The following is a 25,129-nucleotide window of genomic DNA, read 5'->3' on the forward strand; positions in this document are numbered from 1 at the left end:
AGCTCATTTTTTGAGCATGGATGGATCGTTCTCTCTCTCTCTCTCTCTCTCTCTCTCTCTCTCTCTCTCTCTCTCTCTCTCCATCCCTTTACCCTTTCTCTGTCCCTTAGGAACTGCACATGTATTTGCCCCAGCTGCCTTGGGACCTCAAGCACCAAAGAACCACAGGTCCAATTTCACTTGCCACTGCACACATTCCTTTCCTGGCCCAAGTAGTTGTTTTCATGATTTTGCCCTTGGTATATAATTTTAATTTCCCCTTTTTAATACAGGATCTACCAGTCTTCCGAATTTGGAGCAGAAAGTGATGTTACAGCACCATCTTCACTGCAAGTGTACCAATTAGTTAAGACTATAATTATTAACTAAATCATAATTATATCTAAATTCCAGTAGCTTTGTATGTAAGAGATGTGACCAACATTATCTATATGTATCATATTTTAATGAAATTCTGATCACATAAATATTTAGAAGACATCTGTTTTATTATTTTTTCTTGTTTTATTATTAAACTAATTCTGCTTAAACATGTAAATTATTTGGAACAATTTCAGCACGATCGTCTTTCAAGATGTGCACAGGTAGAAGAATCAATTAGAATCACAAGGGACTGGAGGTAGAACTATTTTTATTCAAGACATGGGTAACAATTTGTTAGTTATAGATAATAAGTTATTGATTTTTTAAAACTTAGGAGGTAGAGAATGAGTTGATATAGAATTATCACTCTTGCTGGGGTGTGGCTCAGGGGTAGAGCACTTGCCTAGCATGAGTGAGGTGCTGGGTTCAATCCTCAGCACCACATAAAAATAAACAAACAAAATATGCTCAACTATAACTAAAAAATAAAAAAAAGAAATATCACTCTTTCCTCTTGCTTTCCTCCTTTCCTCCCTAGCAGTGTTGAGTTCTATTACAGAAGGCTGTCTTTAGACTAGCAGGACCATTATGTAACCCTGCATGTTTCTACAAGCTGCTGGCTCTCTCCTGGCAAAAGCAAACTCCCTAAATAGCAGACACTCAGCAGTTGTAGGATAGACCAGGGGAGCAACCTCACAAGAGCAAATAAACATACAACACCCCACCTTGGAGAGTTCAGGCTAATACATCAAATGCATTTGCCTTTGGGTAAATAAGATCCACTGGCTGTCCACCCCAATCTCAGTGGTAAGTTTCACCCTGGGGTGATATTTTACTGCTATTGCCCTTGGAGTCGGTAAATATTTGTATGGAAAATATTATGCAACCCTCTGTTCCTGTTATTCCTCCACCACTGGTTTCTAGAACCTAAAACATTTTTGTAAACTTACCTTTATTTTGGCATCAAGTCTTTGTCTCTCCTGGGTTTTTTCCAATATAATTCTCAACCTTCAAAAAGTTTATTAAATTTGCAACTTTGAAATGAGGAATAGTATTTCCTTGCACATAAAAACAGACTCTTAATCTTGTAACACATTGTCTGCCCTATCAATCCTAGCATGGAAGTTCTGTGGCTAGAGATTGCTGAGGAAGAGAGGATGTAAGAATTGCTGAGGTGTAGTGAGGAGGGAAAGAGATAACGCACACAGGCCAATGCACAAATAAACCTGTGAGATTTCCTCCTCAAAAGACCAGGAAAGGAACATGATCCAGCTATGCCACTCCATGGTATTTATCCAAAAGAACTAAAATCAGCATACTACAGTGATACATGTATACCAATGTTTGTAGCAGCACAATTCACAACAGCCAAGTTATGGAGCCAGCCCAGGTGCCTGTCAACAGACTAATATATGAATAAAATGCCATATACATACACAATGAAGTATTACTCAGCCATAAAAAAGAATGAAATTGTGTCAATTATGCCATTTGCTGGTAGTTGATGGAACTGGAGAACATCACACTAAATTAAATAAGCCAGACTCAGAAAGTCAAGGGTCAAATCTTTCCTCTCATATATGAAAGCTGGGAGACAGGGAAAAAAAGGAATTTTTTAAAAGGGAATCTCATGAAAATAAAAGGTAGATTAACAGAGTAGAGGAAGGGGATCAAGGCAGAGGCACAGGGGAGTACTGGGAAATGAAATCTATGAAATTATGCTAAGTCCATATTTGAATATACTGCAGTGAATACCACTTACATATATAGAATTATAATTATAATACACTAATTAAGATAATAATAGTAATAGAAGAGAGATAAGTAGAATAGAATAAGCAGATTAGGGGAGGGAGGAGGAAAAGGAAGGTACTAGGGAATGAGATTGATTAAATTATGTTAGTACATTTATTAATATGGCATAATGAATCCTACCATTATGCATAATTATAATGTACCAATTTTAACAAAGGAACAGTTTTTTGGACTTACTGTTAAATCCTTCTGTGATTTGGTGGCCAAAGAAAGGAGAACACTGCAAAGTAAACTCAACCTTCTTTACCTCCTGGGCAGCTCAAGCAGAGGCTGTAATTCTTAGAACTAAAACAAATTCTGACCACATCACACTATAGATGGATCCTGACATTAGTTGGCTTAACTTAGAGAATTTTTGACTTTGGGATGGTGTGAAAGTGATATGCATTTAGCAGAAACTGTACTTAATAAATGTGGATCTCCTGGGCTAACAACAGGCGGTGTGAACCTCTCTTGCAATGCTGGGCAGGGACGGCAAGCTGCAGCCCCTAGTCAGCCACAGAATCATGAGGGGAAACAACCTTCCCCTTAGAGTAGGCTCCGTGGCTAAGCTCTGAGGGTTGGTAAGTGAGGCATGTTAAATGCATTTTCAACTTAAGACAGAGTGTGTGTGTGTATGTGTGTGTGTGTGTGTGAGAGAGAGAGAGAGAGAGAGACACACACACACACACACACACACACACTGTCTTAAGTTGAAAATGCATATATATATATATATATTTTTTTTTTTATTTATTTTATTTATTTATTTTTTTTATGTGGTGCTGAGAATCAAACCCAGGGCCTCACACTTGGTAGGCAAGCACTCTACTACTGAGCCACAACCCCAGCCCAAGACAGTTTCAACTTACAAAGGAAGTAGCCCCATTAGACGCCTAGGAGTATCTGCACTCCCGTGAGGACATGAGGATAAATGCAAGAGGATTAGGCCCAGTTTGAAGATGTGATTGAAAAAATGCAACTTTGAACAACTACTCAAAAATGGAAGATGGGAACTCAAGGGACCTTGATAATGAGAAAGAAAGTCTAATAGTTTTCCTCATGACTCAGATTAAGAAACTAGGCCCAGAGAGTCAAGGGGCTCTCTAGATATCCTTGAGAGGCAGAAGTAGGGCTCTGTCCACAGTAGATCCATTTCCAGTTCTCTGATCATTAAAAGTTCCTCTCTGTTAAATGTCTCAGGTGAGGATCCTGTTTCACATTCTGTTGAATTTCATTTTACCATTAGGAAGTGAGCCACTGGTTCCTTTTATGGAAGATAGTTAATTCATTTCATGGTAAAGGAGACTCCAAGCACAGGGCTCAGAATATGCAAAGTCCAAGAAGACACGTGTGAGCATGAGTGTGGGTCTTAGTGAGTAGTTCATGGTGTCTGCAGAGCAAGTTCCTCTGGGTGACTGACTGTGTGTGTGAGAGGGGTACTGGTGATAGGAGACATGACTCAAGAGTTAGATCCAGTGTCACCAAGGAATATATATGCTGGTACAGATTGAATCATTTCTCTCAAAAATGGTCTAGTATCCAAGACTGTGAGCTTACTTGGAAGCAGAGTCTTTGCAGATGATCAGATTGAAAGGAGGTCACTATCCCAATATGAGTGATGTCCTTAGGAAAAGGGGAAATCTGGACACAGACATATGAAGGAAAATGATAAGGACCAAAGGGAGAATGCCATTCAAAAGTCAAGGGATGCAGAGGCTGCAAGCAAGGAGAGAGGCAGAGAGAAGATTCTCCCTCAGCTCGAGGAACCAACACTGAAATAGGACTTAGGACTTGTAGTCTCCAGGTTTCTAAGACAATACATTTTTGTCCTTCACACCACTCAATCTGGAGTACTTTGTTAGAGCAGCTCCTGAAAACTAATCCACAGACCAAAGTTAACAATGTAGATTTTAGTACACAGATAAAGGAAAGTCACTGAAGGATTTTATGTGGGAGATTCACATGATCACACTGTAATTTAGAAAGATCATGCTTCCTCACAGTAATGTGTGCATTTGGATCAGAGCAGGAAAGATGAGAGGCAAGAGTTCATTTAAACTCCAGAAACAGTTCAGGCAAAACATAATGTGAATTAAGACAGTGGCATTAGAAATGAACAGGGCAGATTTATAAAGTATTGAGGAGTAAATGGTCAAGGAAGCCAGGTTCATGTTATTAGAGAAATGAAAGGACACTTACCATGAGTCCACTTTAAAAGGGAGAAAATGCTTGATTTGGATTTGGACTTGAAAAAATAAATAAAAATTGTGAGATAAAATTATCTTATGTTGAAAATTATTTTGGTTATAAAGGCAACCGTGTGCATTAATTTTAAGTGAACAGAGAACAAACTGAATTGTTTTGTATTTTGACTTTTCTTTTCTGGAAGATTATGTGACACATTACGGCTGTCTTCACTTTCAGAGCCAGAGCATAACAGAGCTACTTGTACAAAAAGAAAATGGAGAGTTTCATCAGGGCTCTCATGTCCTCCTTTAATCCTGTGACACACTAACCATTCTCACTTGAAGTGCCTTTCACATTGTCATTATTTTCATTTTCTGTTTTAGTTGCCAATTGGTCTATGTCTGCCTGTGTCCTCACTTGTCAATGGTTTGGACTAGAAACAGGGCACAACACTGGTGTCAATCTGGAATAATACACCTCATCATCTAGGGTTGTATGTTCTTTTCCCTCTTCTTTGTTATGGCAATGAGAGTTCCATGCTTAAAAAAAAAAAAACTGTAGTAACCATTTAAAGTCTGTGCAAATTTCAAACCATTTCTTTGACAGTCATCTTTCCAGAAAAAGAGTACAGGATAGTGTACAGAAAAGGGATGGCAGTGAAGGGCTACAAACCAGGAGACTGGCTCTGCCAGCAGCTCCCTGGGTAGGCTCTTCCTCTTTGCCATCCAGAAGAGACAGAGTTTGGACTAGATGTCATCTAATGAGAAATGTTTCATGTTTGGGTTTGACATTGTAGCATACAATTTATTTACTATGTGTTCATGGACAAGTCACAAACTATCTAAAATCCTAAAATTCAGTTCTCATAAGCAGAAAGCAAAAGCATTTTGCTCATTATTAATTCATTACCATATTTCTGAAAGAAGGTAAGGTATGAAGAACAGGAGCTACTTTTCACCAAGCAGAGACTACTTAGGGTGGTGATGTTCACATTTTTTGCAAGAGAAAAACACCTTATATAGCATAGATATCAGTAATGAGCAAGTTCATTTTTACCATTTTAAGGTTTTATTGTACTTAGAAAAGGATTTATGTATTGTAGAATCCTTAAAACCCCTCAGCAGAGGCTGGTACACAGGGGGCACAATGTGAAAAGCAATGTTATCCTCTGAACATTTCTGGAAAACACAGCAAAGATTCAATGGTATTTATGGCTACCACAGCATAATGGTATTTATGTTGTACCAAACATAGAAACAGATTCACTATTTTGATAAAGAATATTTTTGGTGTCATATAAAAAGGAAAACACAGGATTTATATATTCCCATGGAGGCAGGCTTTAAATGGGACACTCAGATGGAATTGTGGTGGGCTGACTACCTAGTTCAATTTTTTTAAAAAACTGGTAATTGATCTCATTATCTCCACCCTTCTTCTCCCCATTTCAGGATTTGAGTAATCTTTTAAAAATGTAAATCTGATTTATCACTTTGTTGCTCAAACCTCCAATGTGTTCCCACTGACTCTCTGGGGCAAGTCCAAATGCTTACCATGGCCCTTGCTCATGTCTGATCTCATCTCATGACACACTGATTTCCTTTCCATCCTGTTCCTTGAACACACAGATCTCTTTTCCTCAGGGCCTTTGCACATACACATCCCTCTGCCCAGAACACTCTTTCCTCTACATATCTGGCCAATTCCTACTCGCCTTTTTGGCCTTGACATAAATAACCTCCTCAAGAGGCCTTTTCCAAATACCTGCACACTCCACCTGGCTCCACTACTCTATTTTGGGCTCTTGTATTATTCTTTCAACTCTATTTTCTTCTTCATAGTGTTTACTATAATTTAACTCATGTACTGATTTATGTTTCTGTCTATTGAACATCTGCCTCCTGCCCCTTCCCAAGTCTAGTTTTAGGAAAACATTTTATAGAACAATGTAGTACATGATTCCAACTTCATGGGAAAACATGTTGAGAAATAAAACTATGTTTTCTCCCTCTCCATACACTTAGCACAAGTGTCATTTCTCTAGAGATAGAAAGGTTGCTCCAAGTGGACATATATTCAGCACTACTCCTACATACAGTCATCCCTCGAGAGCTAGAGGGGATTGTTCTAAGACATTTCCTCTCCACTACAGATACCAAAATTTATGAATCCTTAAGTCCCTTATACAAAATGTTATCTTTGCATATAATCTACCTATATCTTCTTATATACTTTAAATCATCTCTAGAGTACTTGTAATACCTAACACAATGTGAATGCTACATAAATAGCTGTTATACTATACTATTTAAGGAATAATGACAAGAAAATTAGAGTCTGTACCTGTTCAGTACAGATGCAATTTTTTTTCCAGTGCGGGGGATCAAACTCAGGGTTTTACATATGTTAGGCAAGTGCCCTGCCATTGGGCTATATCCCCAGCCATTTTTCAAATATTTTTGATCTATGGCTGATATGGATCTGTGGATGCAAAATGCATAGACAAAAATACAACTGTGTTTGATGTTTTTAGAAAGCTCTGGACACACTTGACAAAATGGATGTCCTGCCCTGTAGTTAGAGCAAACATTCCTAAAAGCCCTTGTATGTTGTCTCTTCTGTAATGAATATTCTGGTGTGGGAAGTCAGCCTGGGGGTGAGGGCAAGAGGTGGCAGGAAAGCAGATGGCCCTGTGCTATTTCTGGGCTTTGCCAGGCCCACCAAGTTAGTCTGTTGGCCTCAATTACATCATCTCGGCTGAGCACAGCAGCATGGCTCTAGCACAAGCCAAGAAGTTCCCAGTATTTCTTTAGACTACTATCAAAGTTGGAAATATGAGAATGAACACAAAACATGGTGTCCATTTCATTACAGGTATAGTCTCACAAGGATGAAGCAAGCCTGGAACTTGCCTCCTAGTGAGATTTGCGAGTTAAGAGAGCAAGACTCCTATGGAAAGGGTGCCCATCTCCAAGATGTGAGGGCCTAATGTTTAGGGTGGCCTCACTTATTTAATACACCTTCACCACCCTCATGCCATCACATAGGCATCTTAGCTGATGATTTCAAAGAATCAAAATCAGAAGGGAATTCTAAAAGCACAATTTATTTCCTGAATAAATATAAAATACTATACACCAACATGGCAGGAGGTCACATAACCTTTCTCAGTCACTTATAACCCAGAACATAGCAAAACTTGCCTTTGGTAAACAAAGGCCACCCATCAGATGGGCAGTATAATTACTAAAGGCAGGGAAGAGATTTTGGTAAAGAGAGAGGAGGTGACGGAATGGACTATAGAGGATTATACATATTTAGCATCTAATTCTTATTGCAGAAGACTGGCCTACACAATAAAGAAAAATGAAGGAGTTTACGGTTTAGATTCAGAAAGTTCTTGTGTAACAAACTGATGGTGCATCAAAATCATTGTAACCAACAACTCTCATGGACAAAGGAACATGGGGAAAGTCTGCATCTTTTCTGATAAAATTACCCAGGATGGAACAAGAACTTAGACCAAGATGTCGATTAACTTTTAAGGGCAACCTTCCATACCAAGAAGACCAAAAAGAAATCATCTTCATCAATTATTTGCAGGCTATAACATTACAACACACAATTTGAGATCTAAGACAAGTCAACAGGAAAGGTAATAACATATCTATGTGAGGCCGATGTAACAAACAGGAGCTCACTCAGTCACCTGACAGATAGAGATCAAGCACCCTGTGTGCCAGTGCTAACTCTACCTCAGATCCTGTGCTCTCTGCTGGGGCATTAGAGGAAGAAGTGCCCATAAGGAGATGGGAAGGAGGAAGAAGAGAACAACCTAGTGACCTGGTTTTGCTAGAAGCAAGCCAGTTTATTTTGCTCATTCATGTTTGCTGCTACAGAGGACTGCTGCTTAGCAAGGCTGCAATGAGCATCTCTGGAAGAATTAGGCCAGTGCACAACGTGAGCATTGAAGAGAGCTCTGAAGCAGGCTTAGCCAACCTACCTGTGTGAGTCTTGAGTCGCTATGCACAGCTGAGTTTCTCAGCAGGGGGGCAGTGTTACCCTCCAGACACAATATATCCCAGGAATACAAGACAGCACATACCTGGGCGGACAGGGCTCTGTGTTACAGGCCTGGCTCATTGCTGGAGGACGGTGGACCATATCACACAAGCTGTCATTGACTGTCTGCTGGGTCTGGATGTGTAAGCACACTGCTATGGCTTCTTGATGGCCTGGAGGGTGGTAAGAGAAAAAAATGCAAATAACATAGAATAGCTTATTGTAGAGAGAAAGAAAACAAGGTCTTAGGTCTTCTCATTCTTAGGTTGCTGCCCTTTCGACTACATCATGGGGCTGCAGGATGAATTTCAGGGCACAAGTACAAGCAAACACCTTGACATGACCCAAAGTCTCCCCATCTTTGAAGTCCTTCATTCACATTTTAAGCACAGTCCCTCTCCTCTCTCTCTCTCCCCCAAGCCCACTCATCTTGACACATTTGATTCTCCATCTACCCTCAGACTTACCTGCATCTAAATGTACTTGAAGCCAGGAGTCCCTCCAAAAGAATCATTACAATGATCCTTCCCATAATGTACAACAGTTTCCCTAAGAGGAATTTTCATGCCAGCTGCCAAAGAATCACATTTGCTCTATATCATTTCATATGTGCCAAATCCAATGTATAACTTTCAAAATTTTTCATTATGGTTTGAGATGCTATTCACTGTTACCATAATTAGTAATATTTTGATCGCTAACAAAACATAGCAATAATTTCCATTGAGAAAGTGTACAAAGTACTTTCATTATGTTATTTGAGCCCAAAATTATCTTGTGAAGCCAAAAATGATATTCTTATCTCCATTTTATTAATTTAATAAGGAAACTGAAGTTTGGAAAGAAACGCAGACAGCAAAATGTGGCAGATTAAAAACTAAAAATTAAATTCCCTGCCTCCAAAATGTAATACATCCCCAAGTAGTGACTGCTCCTTGTTCCAATAAGAACTTCCACAAGTGTATTTTTCCTCTGAGGCCACAAAGATCTGTCTCACCCCAAAGCCCATGTTTTCCACCGCTCTTCTTTGTCTGTTAAGACAAAAGAGAATTACTATAAAATTGGAATTGAATAAAATATAAATCAAAATTTTGATTAAAAAAGTCAAATAAGAATGGTAACAGCCCCTGACCATGCTATTTGAAATATGTAAATATATTCAGTTTCATGTTAGAATGCACGTTCCATTACGTTACAACTTGTGGTTCTTTTTCCAAATGCCATGTTTCAATCCAACCATTTTACAGCACTCTGCAGAATGCAGTATAGGCCAAAAACATTTATAAAATATATATTTGAATACTCAGTTCTTTCCAACAAATTTTCTCCTGCTGTCTTCCGTTGTAATTTTATGGTGCCTGACATAGTGGGATGCAGTTTTAAATCTACATGCATCTTCCTTGAACTTTTAAAATAAACATTGGCTAACCTGAAATGAAAGAAAATACTGCTACAACTTCATAACTGGTTCTTATTTGCAAATATCAAAGCTTCCTTAGTGACTTAACATGTATATTAATGTTCATTTTATAGTAGTTTCATTCTTTTTTAATCTGAGAAAAATCCAGTTTCCTTTGGAATACAGTTTAATTTGAATTAAAAATTCTTTAGAAAATATATTGAGACTATTATGAATATTTTTTGGAGACTAGCTGGGGAGACTTTAAGCACTACTTTAACCATTTTTGAATGGAATTGTCAAATACTTGTGACACACTTCTCTGTCTTGCAGCAAGTTTGTTGAAAAGAATTTAAAATTTTACTAGATGATTTGGCATATTTTTGATATAGAATCATTTTCCAAAGATAGCCACAAAATATTTCTCATCTGCCATGCTGGTCTTACGATGTGACCTTGACACTTTCTACTTCAAGAGGTTTCATCAAACAATTATCTTAAAAAATAAAAGTAAAATAGCTGGACATGGTGGTGCACACCTGTAATTATAGCAACTGAGGAGTCTGAGGCAGGAGGATCACAAATTCAAGATTAGCTTGGGCAACTCAGCAAGACCCTGTCTCAAAAAATAAAAAGGGTTGTGGACACAGCTCAATGATAGAGCACCTTTGGGTTCAATGCCCAGCAGCAACAACAGTAAAACAAAAGTTAAAAATTATAAATATAAGTTTCATCTTCTACTTGTCAAATTCCAGGCAGTAATTGCAACTATGCATTTAGATATTTAAATTAAATCAAGAATTGAAATTTCAGGATGATTTTTCCAGGAAATTCCCTGACTGGCACAAAGTGACAACATTTACTTCACATTTGACTTCAGTAGTGTTATGATAAAAGGATCTTTTTCCTTCTTTCTTTCTTTTATTAAATATGTCACTTAATGACAGAGACAAGGTCTAAGAAATACATTCCTGGTGATTTTGTCACTACTGTGACAACATCACAAAGTGTACTTATACAAATGCATATGGCTATGATATCACTTGGTGATATAACCTTAAGGGATCACAGTTACATATGCAGTGCCGCATGACTACACATATATACTCCAAGTCTTCATCAAGAAATAAATTAATGATTAAAGGGTAAAACCCAGACTCTAGGAGAGAAGCAAAGCCAAAAACGAACTAACACATTCCTTTTTGTTGGCTTAGATTAGTTTGAGTTGGGTTCCTCATATGTATATAAGAGTCTTGACTGGTTTAAAATGCAAAATGACACACATACACAAACACACACAGATACAGGCCTAGAGCCATTGTTCTGAAAAGAACAATTAAAATATTTTTTTAATCTGCAGATAAGCTGGTATGATAGAGTAGCAAACACATAAACTCTAAGGTAATGAAAACTAGGGGAAGCATCATATGTTATGGACTCAGAGAAGAGCCAAAGAACAGTATCACGCATCACTAAACATTCCAGTTTCACAGCGCTCCAAATAGGTGAGGAGCCAGTTGAAGAGACAGCTGGTAAAGATTAAGGGTTGTCCAAAGCCATTTGGTCCTATGAAGGGTATCATAAACATCACTGGAGCCTGAGAGGAAGTGACCAATTATATTAAGAGTAGCTGGAAAAAACTACAGCTTGAGGCCTGTCATGATTGAAGGGATTCACAGAGAACAAAACAGTGACAGCTAATGTACCATGTCGGGAACACGTCTCCACAGGGAGCATGTATAAACGAGCCCAAAGCGAGCCCATTCAATTTTTATTCTCGTTCCACTGTTTGCAGGAAGGCACTCTGGTATTCCACTCTACATAACAGAGTATACCTACACACATCAGTGTCACTCATAAATATATGCAAAATCCTAAATTAAATACTATCAGATCAGTCTGCCATAAAATACTACTACATTGTGACCTCAAAAGCCTGTCCTCTCACCTACCCAATCCCTCTCAGAAAATATTCATGCATGCACACAAAACAGAAACTACCAGGTAGCAACTTTCTTTCATAAGCATAGAAACCCACCTTTGGATTACTTTGCCTTTCACTTTCATTCTGGAGATTTCTCAAGGTCTTTCAAATATTATCCAAGATTATCTGACAATAACCCAACCCAACACAACACATACACACCCAACTCCCCCTCAACTCATGATGCAGTCCAGTCATCTCCTCTCTGTCCTATCATGGCCAAATATTGCCCCCCCCCAAAAAAAAAGTCTGCTCATTTCCATTTTGTCATCTCTCAGTCATTCCTCAGCTCTCTTAAATTTGGCCTCCATCTCTGCTATTCCACCGAAAAGACCCTTTCTTTGGTCACCCCTGACTTTGCATTGCTGAGCCCAGTGTCAACTCTGAATTCCTTGCAATCCCACCATACCACACCCTTCTGTTTTCTCCCCATCTTACTGATCTTTTCTTCTTGTATATTTTTGCAGCTCTGTGTCCTCCACCTAGCCATTAAATGTTGATTTTCCTCATGACTTTGACTTTAACACACTCTTCACATATATCTTCTTCCTGAAAATTCTCAGCCACACCTCTGTGCATCTGCAGTTCAGATGTCTCCCCTTTGCTTCAGAATCACACACCTGACTGCTATGTGGCATCTCCATTTGGAAAGTCTAAAGGCACCTTAAAAATATTAAATGAATTCATTGTTTTCCTCCTCAAACTGGACACTCATCACCTTCTAAAAGAAGGCTCAGACTCAGATTAACCAACTCCTTCCTGTTCACCCTCTCCCTTGACAGACTCTTCTACATCTCTCAAAGTCATCCTCTACCTTCCCTGACACCACCACCATCCCTACTCCAGAACAAGCTTGCCTTCTTTCTTTCTTTCTTTCTTTTTTTTTTTTTTGTACTAGGGATTGAATCCAGGGGTACTTAGCCTCTGAGCTGCATCCCCAGCCCTTTTATTTTTCATTTTGAGACAGGGTCTCACTAAGTTACTTACAGCCTCACTAAGTTGCTAAGGATGGCTTTGAACTTGTGATCCTCTTGCCCCAGCCTCCCAAATCACTGGGATTACAGGTGTGCACCACCATGCCTGGCCTTGCCTAGAAAAGGCAATAGCTTCCTGTTGTCCCTTATGTCTATTCTTGTGCCTTATGTTCCACTCTTTATGATGAGAGAGGGTGGAAATAAATAAAAAATTGGTCACTCCCTCTTTAATTACTAGAATGGCTTCCTATGATCTTCAAAGATCCAAATCAAACTGGCCTGCTGTGCCTCAATTTTCTGGCCTCCGCCTTCCTCCCTAGCATCATTTCACATTGAGCTCTGCCTTACTGTCAATACCCCAGCTATACCTGGCTCCTTCAGGTCAGGAAGTGTGTCACACACCCTGCTGCACATCAAGGGCCTCTGCACATGCTCTCTCTGGGAAGTTCTCTCAGCCCCCCCCCGCAACCCTCCTTTGCTTAGGCTTTCCCTTACTTTACTAATTAAGCCAAGTTCCCTCTCTTGTATGCTTTCATAGTATCACATTCTTTTTTTGCAGCTGCTATCACCAGTGGTAACTGTACACATGTGTGTGATCATGTGATTAATGCCCTTACCCTATTAGAATGGAGTTGCAAAGTTAGGAGCTACTGATTCCCTATCCACCCAACCTACTACACGGAAACACATACTAACTATTTGATAAATGTTGTTTTGAAATGAAAAAAAAAACATAGATTTCCATTACTGCTAGGACCAAGCCAATATTGATATTATCCACATTATGAACTATTGTTTGTGAAATTCTAGACAAGCAATCAGATATGAAACATGATAAATATTTTGTAGAAAGAATAAAATCTTCAATATTTGCAGATTGATTACATAGAAAACTCATAAAAATGAGCAGGAAAACTATTAAAATATTAAGAGATTCAACAATGTCAGTTTTGTGTTGTTCTTGTTTTTGTTTCTTTTTATGGTGTTGGGGATTAAACCCCAGGGTCATGAGCGTGTTAGGCAAGCACTCTACCAATGAGTTACATCTCCAGTCCCAATGGAGGAAAAAAAAAAAGAGAGAAAATTTTTAAAAAGAGAAAAAATAATCAGCATTCTAATGTAAAAGAAATACCCTATTATTATATCACAGCAATAATAACCCAACTGATGTTCATTACGTACCATGAACCAGGCATTATGATTAAACACTTCTCCAATATCACCTATTTAATACTCACATTTAATCCTTTCATTATTCCCAGTGAGGTAGGCATGGCTTTCCCCATTACATAAAAATGAACCACCCATCTACAAATTTCAATAAATATCTCAAAGAGAGCAGCAGAGCAGGGGTCAGACCTCACAAGTCCATTTAGTACTAGCCTGTGCTGTTAGAAAATATATAGGTAAAGACAACAACAGTATAAAATATGAAAGGACTTTGGTAAGGAATGTTTATGATGTAGCAAATTCTTCCCAGAGGGCACTAAAAAGGGGTATACACACGCACACACACACACACACACATGCAGTGCTGCACACCCGCCCAGCCTACCTACCTCCCTGCCTGCACAGGCATGCACACTTGCACTCGCACATGTATACACACACACATGCACTATGGAAGCTGGAGACTGAGTATGTCTGGATTCATCCCACTTTCAGGAATTAAAAAAAGAACTCTCTTGCTATTTGCTACTCTAATGTGAAAGAAGACTTATGCAAGGTACTTCAGCATCAACAATTTCAAAAAACGGTTTTATTTCCCCTATGATGTGAAGATAAGCTAGCAAATATACAGAATTTGAAGATGTGGCCAAAATTTTTGTTTTCAGAATTTGTAATTTGTATTTGTTACTCTTCTACCAGAATAGGGGTATTTAAGAAATAACTTCATGGCTTTGAGAATTCATCTCACTGTGATGTCAGTCATCACAGGCTTGTCCTCTCTGCTATCCAAAGTGAGGGTTTAAAAGCCCACATTCACATATAAGTGGACTTGTGGGGGCTCAGGTTCTAGAACTATGATAAAAGAGGTCACAGAGAGGCAAATGTCAGTGATTATAAGAACTGTGTTTGAAATAATGAAATCGAAATAATCAAAATCTGTGCTCCATCAAAGACTTGTCTTATTCATTTTATATTCCTGATATTTAGCACAGAACTCAGTAAAAATTCATAGGGTCTAACAAAATAAGCACTCAATTTCCAGTTTTTGTAGAGAATTTTGGTTCCACACCTTAGCTCTTCAGTTTTATAGAGTTTATTCATTTTTTAAACTTGAACCCAAGAAATTAAAAACATAACTTTTTATAAAGTTATAAAGCTTATTATATTCACTTATATAGTTCAACTAACCAATCCTTTCTAAAGAATGACAAGTTGTTCATTTTCACTTAAGAGGTAGTCAAGGGTTCTCTGAGCTTCCTCAACTGTAAAATTTAGGTTAGTGGGTGCTCAAGGTTCATTTTAATCCCAGAATTGCACAGTAAAGTACACCCTTACAGGGCTAAGAGGCTGCTTAACTGAGTGTTGAAAGATTACCAAATTGAGCTCTGTCAAATTTTGTAAAACAAATTCCAGATTTACAAGACTACAGCAGAAAGAAAGTACCTGTAGCTTAGGGGTAAAGCACTTGTCTAGCATGTGAGAAGCCCTGGATCCCATCCCTAGTACAAGGGGGAAAAAATCAAATATCCATCTGCATACTGAGTGGCATTTCTCACAGTTTTTCTTCCCACAGCAGGACAAAAGGTCCACTGGGAAGATAAAGATAATCTCATTAGTCAAGTTTCACATTGTTTCATAAAACATTTATGCTTTAAATAGATTGCTGTATGTATACACATGGATGTATAACCAATGTGATCCTGCAATCTGTACACATGGAAAAATGAGAATTCATACCCTATTTGAATCAAATGTATGATATGTCAAGATCATTGTATTGTCTTGAGCAACTAATAAAAAAATAAATAAAATTAAATTTAAAAAAAGTTATTCTATCTACCCTTAAGTACATACTCATGGGAAATTAAAATATATGTCTACACAAAAAGTGTTACATGAATGTTCATAGCATAATATACAAAACATGAAAATAACCCAAATTGCCATCAATTGGTGAATGTCTAAATAAAATGTGGTGTGACCACATAATGGAATACCATTTGACCATATGAAGGAACAAAGTCCTGAAACAGACACAACATGGATGAATCATGAAAACACTAAGCTAAAAGTGAGAGAAGCCAGTCATAGAGGACGCATATTGCAGGATTCCACTAAAAGAAATGTCTAGAACCATCACAAAATAGATCAGTGGTTGCCGGGGACTGAGGTTTGAAGGGTTCTAAGATTGACTCGGTTGATGATTACACATCTTTGTGAATATACTTAAAAAGACTATACTGTATATTTCACATCCATAAACTATATAATTGTAAATTATGTCTCAATAAAACTACTACAGAAAAAAAAAACAGAAAATCACTCCAGCAGGTGCACTCATATGGGAAGGGGAGTCCACAGTCATCTCAGTGGGTGCTGGGGACAAAAAAGCAAATGCTAGCATTTTAGTATCAGGCTCCAAAAAATGAGGTCTAACAGCAGCTGAATTAGAATTGAATTAGAATTGACTCTCCCAACTGAATTAGAATTGACTTGGTCATCTTTGAGGGGTTCCATTCCAAATGGTCTATTGAGTTCTAAGGGTACAACATATTGTCTTTTCCCATATTGAGAGGAGAAGAATTGAAATCATAGATGACAGAGTAATAGAAGATACACAGATTTTTATCAATGACAATATTTAAAAGCTTGAGATTAATGAAATAGATTTGGGGGTGTGTAAACAATAAGAGGACTCATTCTTGCTTTCCTAATGAAAGATACAGCTCCAAGTCCCTGATAAGATTGCAGCAATGTGGTGACTGAGAAGTGGTGCAGATATTTATCATTTTGTACTTATGTAGTAGAAAGTTCCCGGCACCTAGTACAGTGATTATGTGATTGTCAGTGGCCATCTCTACAGGGTTTCCCTAGGCTCATGGAGAGAAAGGACCACATTGCAAATTGCCAAGGGCGTGTCAGTGCTAAGATTTCCAAGACATGTATACATACATACATACATACATACATAAAGAGGTATCCAGGATTATGAACATGGAGAGAGGATTAAGCTTTCAGCAGGAACAGACACAAGGCAGTGTTGGGGGCAACTGAGACTATGTGTCGTGGAGGGAAGAGACACAGCAAACGTGTATGCTCCAAAAGAACCAGAAAGGCTAAATTCCTAGCTGGATGGAATAAACTTCTAGGAACTAAGGAGAAGTCTTTCTTCCCAAGACAGGAAGAAAGACTCCAGAGGCAGCTAAGGATTCCTCTCCTAAATTCCTCCATGTGAAAGGCTGGATGAGACCTACCTCCGGTTGAGGCACATGCCACTCTGGCAATTTTAGAGAAGAGGTGTCAAGAATAGGCTGGTTTAGGGTTGAATCACACAGCAACAAGAAAGATAGATACCATTGATTTATGGAGCGAGGATTATGGCAAGGATTGAAAATTCAGTCTCAAAAGCTTAGGAAACAAAAGGTGAGGGGTTCACGTATAACACACTCCAAGATCAATAAGGATTTCCAAGCAAAGGATGCAGGACCCCCTGGGGGAGAGGAAGGTTCTTCTGAGCCAGTGTCTCTGAGGCAGTGGCTCCCTGTATGTTCCTTGCTTTGGCTGGGACTGACTCAGAATATGCTCAGGTAAATTCTAGGGCAGCTGGCTAGAAGCCACGATGAGGAGTCAGAGGACACGGTGTTCAGGGCCCTGGGTTTCTAGAGAGGCTATCTCTTTCGTGTTGGTAAAAGAACTAGCTTTCTTTTTGATAATTTCTATTCCTTTCAACAGAGCCCTAAAGAATGGCTATCTGTATGTCTGTTTCCTGCTCATCTGCTTGCTTTTGGATCCTGTAGTGCTTAAATAATCCAGAGGGAAACTTCTGTACCCTGAGGGGTCAGGCTACACAAACCCTTCTTAATCCTAACAGGGCTTCCTGCCTATGCATGTCATCCATCCATACACACACATATAAATCATGGTGACTGGTTCCTTCTGCACTGGTTCCTGTCCCAATGTGCAGGACAAGCTCTGACCGAAAGTTGCATCCTCTGTGATAATTCAAGGCTCCCTCGATGTGTATTTTCAATGCCAGATGGATTCGACTTATCCATTCTGCATTTCCCTATCTATCCAATGTTAGCCAGTGAGGCCCAACCCATCTCAGTTATGCAGATTCTTACTGCCCAAGAAACATATGATTTTTTTTTATTAGGTTACAATCCCATTACCTTTTGCCTTTCTAAAATAATAGCTAAAAACATGAAAGAAAAGCCTAGTTTTCAGTTGTTGGAATGACTTTATCCCCTTTAGACTTCTGCTAGTGTGCTTATCTTGTTTACCCAATTTGGTAACTTCTCAAACCACTAGAAAAACATGACATAACTGTCCCTTAAGCAAAGGTTCAAGTACCTCCCAAGCATGTTGCTGTGCAAGGAGTGAAGCCAGCATACTCCCAGTCGTAAGTCATGTCACTGTCCTTCTCTTGGAGAGGGACGTCCAGCTCTCTCGATGCAAGACTCTCGTTACAAGCTTCAATGAGGCATGGCCGCTCTGTGGGCAGCTTGGGGCCTTCACACTCTTCCTCTGGAAGCTCAGTTTCTGTCTGTGTGAATGTGAGCAGCACTCGGCACTTGACCTCTCTCACCTGTATGCCCGGCCCACATGTGGTACTGCAGGCTGACCAGGGATCCGGAATGAACCTAAGGAAAATCACAGGCCCAGGAAAGGAGGTCACACACAGGCTGTAACAGGAATAGTGTCAGGCAATCAACAAAGGAAAACATAACCATCTGCCTTCAGAGGGAATTCATTTGGGGTGCTGCACTTCTATTATGCAGTTAACTATCCATTATGCAGTTAACAAACTTTCAGATCTTATAAACAACAGAAAACAAAAAACTATGCCCTACTCTTGCATCTGTATAAAAAATCAAATTCTGTGCTATGATAAGAACAAACTATTGTTACAAAAGTTTATGTTTTCAATATTTAGTAATAAATAAATCATCATGTAGACATAAATTCTAATAGGAGTTTAAATTCTAATAAAGTTTTCTTTGCAGCCCATCCCTCCTTCTACCTCCTTTAATTTATTTTAAAATATGGAGATTTTCACCAATATTTATTCAGTGAGTCTTTTGCAAACTTATTTATATATATATTTTAATTGTATATTATATATATATATATATATATATATATATATATTTTTTAAATTGTAGTTGGACACAATACCTTTTTTTTTATGTTGTGCTGAGGATCGAACCCAGGGCCTCGTATGTGCTAGGTGAGCGCTGTACCACTGAGCCACAACTCCAGCCCCATGAGCTTATTCTTTACAACAGATGTTTTAAAGAGATGGTGTAAAGAATGTTTCAATGTTTAGGGGCTAACCTATAGGCTATCTTATATGCCTTTTGCAAAATACACAAAGCTTTAATATTCTTTCATATTTACTATGTTAATGCACTAAGATGCTGAATCTTCTTTAAAATATTAAAGGTATTTCACAATCTGGCTGAATGAAGCACTTGTTTCTTATCCTAAATTATTACCCACTAAATCAAGGGTGGCCAAATGATGGACTTTGGATATGTATATCTAATATGATTTTATCTGTATTACTTCTTCTTATTATTATATCCACACAATTCTTACTCTCTCCCCACTACTCCTAGTAATATATTTTTTTAAAGGCAAGAAAGGAACATAGTCATATGAGAACACTGAAGAGCCACTTCCAGGTGAAACACACCCAGAGGACAACAGTGTGTTCCCTGCATCTCTGTACAACAGAGGGCCTTAAGAACATGAATTCACTCACATGGGAGTTTAGATATGAGACAGTGAAACAATGGAATAAAATGGAAAACTGCAGAGCTGAGGAAACCAACTGTGAAATGTAAAAAGACAATTAGAAATCTAAGAAGTAATTCAGGGTCTGGGGACGTGGCTCAAGCAGTAGCGCACTCACCTGGCATGCGCAGGGCACTGGGTTCGATCCTCAGCACCACATAAAAATAAAATAAAGATGTAAAAAAGAAGTAATTCAGAACAAGGGAAAAAAAGCAGAAAAGACATGACTGAAGATCAAACTGATGACACAGGGAGGACTTAGAAGTTAATATGGTGTTCAGAAAGAAAGAAAAGAAGTAATTAAAGATATTAGGAGGTAGAAGGAGGGATGGGCTACAAAGAAAACTTTTGTTGGTGATGGAAAATGGAGATCATAACTATTTAGTAATGGTAACCAATTTAAATGGATTAAATTCTCCTATTAAAAAGAGTCTCTGATTTATGAAACCATAGAAGATACAAATAAAATGAAATGACTTCAGAAACATAAAATGTATAAGGATAAGCAAAATGAGATTTTAAAATACAAATTAAAATAAAACAGAAGGTCAGAAAAGCAGATGCACATATTAGGAAAGAATAAACAGAATAGACAAAAAATATCACTATTTGAAGATGACCTTATAATTTTGAAAAAACAGTAAAATTAACTGAAATTTTTCGGAAAAAAATAAAAGAATTTAATAAAGTAGTCTATAACTATAAATGTATGTGTATCTGTAAAGAAATACAGATATATAGTGCATATCCTAAAATTACCAGTTTTCCCAGAATTCAGCTAACAATGTTTGCTGCCAGGCCATATGCTAAGCATATTACATGTATTATTTAATATAATTTACACAACAACTTCAGGAGTTGTCATTATTTTCCTATTTTTACAAATGAGAAAAACCTTTAAAAGTATAAGAAAAATTACTTAAAATCCATGAGTTTGTTATGTATAAGAAATATGCAGACCTGATACAACTAAAACTTTAAAAACCTGAGGAAATTCTGAGCCCAAAGACAAAGTACGCTTTATTCCCTGAACAGGAAGAACTCAAAATTACAAAGATGTTTGTTCTCCTTTGCTTAATTTAGAAATAATGCAGTTCCAGTTCTGACATCTAAGGCAATTTGGGCAGGGGTATGGACGGGGGGCCGGACAGACACAGACAATACAACTCTAAAATTTTATAGAATGTTAAGTGAGTATGGGCTGGGGATGTGGCTCAAGCGGTAGCACGCTCGCCTGGCATGCGTGTGGTCCGGGTTCAATCCTCAGCACCACATACAAACAAAGATGTTGTGTCCGCCGAAAACTAAAAAATAAATATTAAAAATTTTTTTTTTAAAAAGAGTAACTGCACAGCCTGATTAAAACGATAAAATAATTCAAATAGTATGGCACCAGTAATGCCATACTTTACAGAATGATGACATTTTAAAATCAAAATGAGTAGTTTATTCAATAGATGGTGCTAAGTTATGAAGTTGTTTGGGAAGAAATTAAGTCAGACTGATTTTTTACTATGACATGTCAAAGTAAATTCCTTCTGGATCAAAGCTCAGTGTAAAATATAAAACCATAAAAATTACTAGAAAAGAGTATTTTTTAAAAAAGGTAACTTCCCAGCAGGCCCTGAGGGCACATGCCTGTAATTCTAACAACTTGGGAAGCTGTGGCAGGATGATCACAAGTTCAAGGTCAGCCTCAGCCTGAGCAACTTAGTGAGATCTTGTCTCCATAGATATATAGATAGATAGATAGGGCTGGGGATGAAGCTCAGTGGTAAAGCATCCCTGGGATCAATCCCCAGTCCCCCCCACCACCAAAAAAAAGATAATTTTCCAATGTTAATTAAGGTGTTTCAGGAAAAAAGATGAGCTTTGTTACTGCTGCTGGCAGGAGAAATCAGTACCGATTTTCTGAAAGGAAATGTGACTGTAGAATTTAAATGCCTTCAATGTGTCTGCCTGTTTTCTGGCCCAGAAACTCCACTCCAGCAAATATTTCCTAATGAGACAATTAGAGATGTGTCATCTGGGATTTGTTGCTGTTTTGTTTATCACAGAGAATAATCAGAAACAAACTGCAGACAGCCAGAGAGATCTTTCTATAATGCAACCCAGCAGCAATTAGGTTCTTTTCCTTCAATGGCTGCCACTGCCTCCAGAAAAATCCAAGCTCCTTAATGAACCACAGAACATCTCCAGGACTTGCTCACTTCTCCACCTGCAACCCTGCTGCTATCACTGCCCCACTCCACCCCCTGGCTTGTTTCCACACTCAGACTACCTAAACAGTCTACACACAAGCTACTCCAAATATCTGAATTGCTGTTCTTCTGACACCTCAGGACATTAGGATCTCAATTCCTGTATGATCTCTCCCAGGAAGCCATCCCTGATTCTTAAGGATACATGATGTCATCTTACCATAAGGTAATCACAGTACACTGTAATCTTACACTCCACAAAATACCATAGTATAGCACTTACTTCTCTGTCTACTCCATTAGACCAACCTTGGATTGGTGAGACTTGAATTGGAGTCATCTGACATGAAACTGCAGTTCTTCCCAGTACAGAGTGAGTCTCCCTTATCCAAAATGCTTGAGACCAGAAGTGTTTCAGATATTGAATATTTTTTATTCTGGAATATTTGCATATACTTAATGAGCTATCTAAAGGGTAGAATCCAAGTATAAACACAAAATTCATCTGCTTCTTATAATCTTTATACATATATCTTAAAGATAATCTTACTACATATTTTTAGTGCATTTTGACTACAGCCCATCACCATGAGGTCAGGTGTGGAATTTTCTATTTGTGGTATCATATCTATGCTCAAAAAGCTTCAGAGTTGAGAGCACTGTGAGTTCTGTATTTTTGGATTAGGGATGCTCAACTTGCACCAATTGTGTAGAATCATTGTCCACTACGGGATAGCTCTGAAATGGTGAACAATTCCTTATTCTTTCTGTGCCTTGGCTTCCTCTGCCCAAAATGAAGACAATAATAATATTATAGGATTGTTGTGAAAATTGAGAATTAATCCATGTTGAACCCTTAAACATGGTCTGGCATAAAAGAAGCCCTCAATATTTGTCATTGTTTAGCAAACAGATTCCTGGCATACAATCTAATTTGATTTTGGCACAGACAATTTCAATGGAGAAGCTAAAATAGTAGTGAAGAAAACATGCAAAGTGACTGTCTGGTTTCTTTAGTGTTCACATATGAAAAATGGGAGCTCGGACAACAAAACTGCAGAAGTGTTGAGAATCCCATAGAAATGAAGAAGGCTCCAGGGAGGAACTTAAAACAACTTCCAACCGATGAACCATATCGACCATGGACACATTCCACAGCTGAAAGCTAAGGTTGAAACTGCAATTCCCTTCCCTTGGCTTAAGTTTATAAGCTAAGCTATAATTTTTATTTTCCTAATTTAAAAAAAAAGCCTTTTGAACATCCGCTCCCTATGTAAATTCAGAGCTTGGGCCATGGTAAGCAGAAATATTTATCTTCTCCAGGCTGGTTTGGCAGGCTTTCCTCCAGGGATCTAAAATACAGCTGTGCTCATCTCCTCATCCATTGTCAACAGTAAGCATCCCCAAGCCACAAAAGACAGTGGTAATAAAAGGATGAACTGGAAGCTGAGATACGCTGTGGTTTTGTTTGGAAATTGAGGGAATGAACAGAGTCAGAAGTGGCAGGAAACTATAAACTTTACACCAGACGGCCAGGAACAGGCCAGAAACTGGCAGGCAGTGTGAACTGCACAGGAAGATTGCATGGAGCCCTCAGAGGGGGAGATATAGGAAGATAGGGAAGAGGCAGCTGTGCACATTGGAGGATCAGGTGCTGCTGGCCCAGTCTTCCAGGCTGGGAGAGAAGGGTGGTGGCATCCTTCAGGGGTAAAGAGCGTATTAGCTCTGCTTGTGGACAGGGGAGGAAGAACCCCCAGCAAAGTCAATGGGGCTGACGGAAACTATAGATTTGGAATGACTATGAGCTGAACCACAGTAGCTTATGCAGCACTGCCCTTTTCTAATTCAATAATATGAACAGTATTTTCTGATTTTGGAAGGGACTTTGGGAGCATCTGATCCAGTGGTTCCCAAAATTGGATACATACCCCACCCACCTCTCAGAGTCACCCGGGGTGGGGTGCTTGTTTAAAAATGCTGGTGACTGGAATTTGTAAAGACAGAAGAATAGAAGGTACCAGGGTCTGGGGGTGGAGCAGGAGGGAAGTAAATGGGGAGTTATTATTTATTGGGTTCAGAATTTATGTTGGGGATGATGAAAAAGTTCTGGAGATGGATAGAACAACAGTGTGAATGTATGTAATGCCACTGAACTGTCTACTTTAAAATGGTTACAATGGTAAATTTTATGCTGATAAGGTCTTACTATAATAAAAAAAATCACAGATCCAAAAGAAAAAAAAATGTTGGTAATAGGTCTCTACTCTCAGTGTCTGAAATAGAAATCAGAGTTTAAAAAGTAACACAGGTGATTCTGATAGAGGTGATTTGAGGACAACCATTTAAAAAAATGATATTTTTATTATAAAAAATACTCTTTCCTTTTTATAGATGCACGTTGAAGTGTTTATGAGTGACATGTCATGTCGTCATGTCTGTCAGGGTGGGAACAGTATTGGTGGTATAGATAAAAAAGAGTGGTTTTGAGGTGATAGTTGTTGACAGTGAGTGATGAGCACATGGGGGTCCATTATAATATTCTTCTATACAGGTTTTAATTTTTCTATAATATAGAAGTTTTTAAGAACACAATATGAGGGGCACATTCTCAACAGATAAGAAAGAACAGTGAAAGGGGTGGAGGTGAGGGACAATCTGCTATGGGCAAGAACAGCCAACAGGTCTGTGCGGCTGAGTGTCCCTTTCAAGCCAAAGCAAGAAATTGGCCAGGGAAGGGGCTGGGCCCAGGAAGGGCAACTCCCTTTAAAGTGCTGGCCTATTGAACAAAGATAAATCTTTAGGTGATGAGGATGCATTTGGATATTCTGAATATTGCAAAGGAAGAATAAGATCTATGCCTTAGTAAGACTAGTCTGGTGGCTATATTGAGGGTAGAAGAAGAACAAGTGAGGAACAAATGACAAAGCTGTGGTAGGTATCTTGGTAAGCAAATTCAGGTCCTGGATGGGGATGGCAATAGAAACGGAGAGGAGGAGCTGAAACCAGGAAAGATTTTGGTAAATATCATCAGGATCCAGTAAGACCCAGAACTGTTCTGGACTAAAAAGTCTTATGACTTTCCTTGCAGGACCACAAACATGCTCCTTTCTGGGATCTCAAGTCCCTTTCTTTCTATAGGTTCCCTCCTCTATAATACTGTGGTGAGCAGAGTACATGTGTGCGGTGGGTGGGT

General features: G+C 38.6%; 1 protein-coding gene across 2 annotated transcripts in view; it reads right to left on the reverse strand.

Moving 5' to 3' along the window:
* The window catches only part of Adamtsl3 (ADAMTS like 3), a 321,149-nt gene that overhangs the window by 90,360 nt on the left and 205,660 nt on the right, over positions 1–25,129 (reverse strand). For both annotated transcript variants that reach the window (XM_048790168.1, XM_048790167.1), the window contains exons 16-17: positions 18,290–18,579; positions 8,453–8,582 (exon numbers count right to left, since the gene is read on the reverse strand). In XM_048790168.1, coding sequence (XP_048646125.1) covers positions 8,453–8,582; positions 18,290–18,579 — 420 coding nt within the window. The remainder of the gene's footprint in view (positions 1–8,452; positions 8,583–18,289; positions 18,580–25,129) is intronic.

The sequence above is a fragment of the Marmota marmota genome, unplaced genomic scaffold (assembly GCF_001458135.2).
Source record: "Marmota marmota marmota unplaced genomic scaffold, marMar, whole genome shotgun sequence".
NCBI classification, from domain to species: Eukaryota; Metazoa; Chordata; class Mammalia; order Rodentia; family Sciuridae; genus Marmota; species Marmota marmota.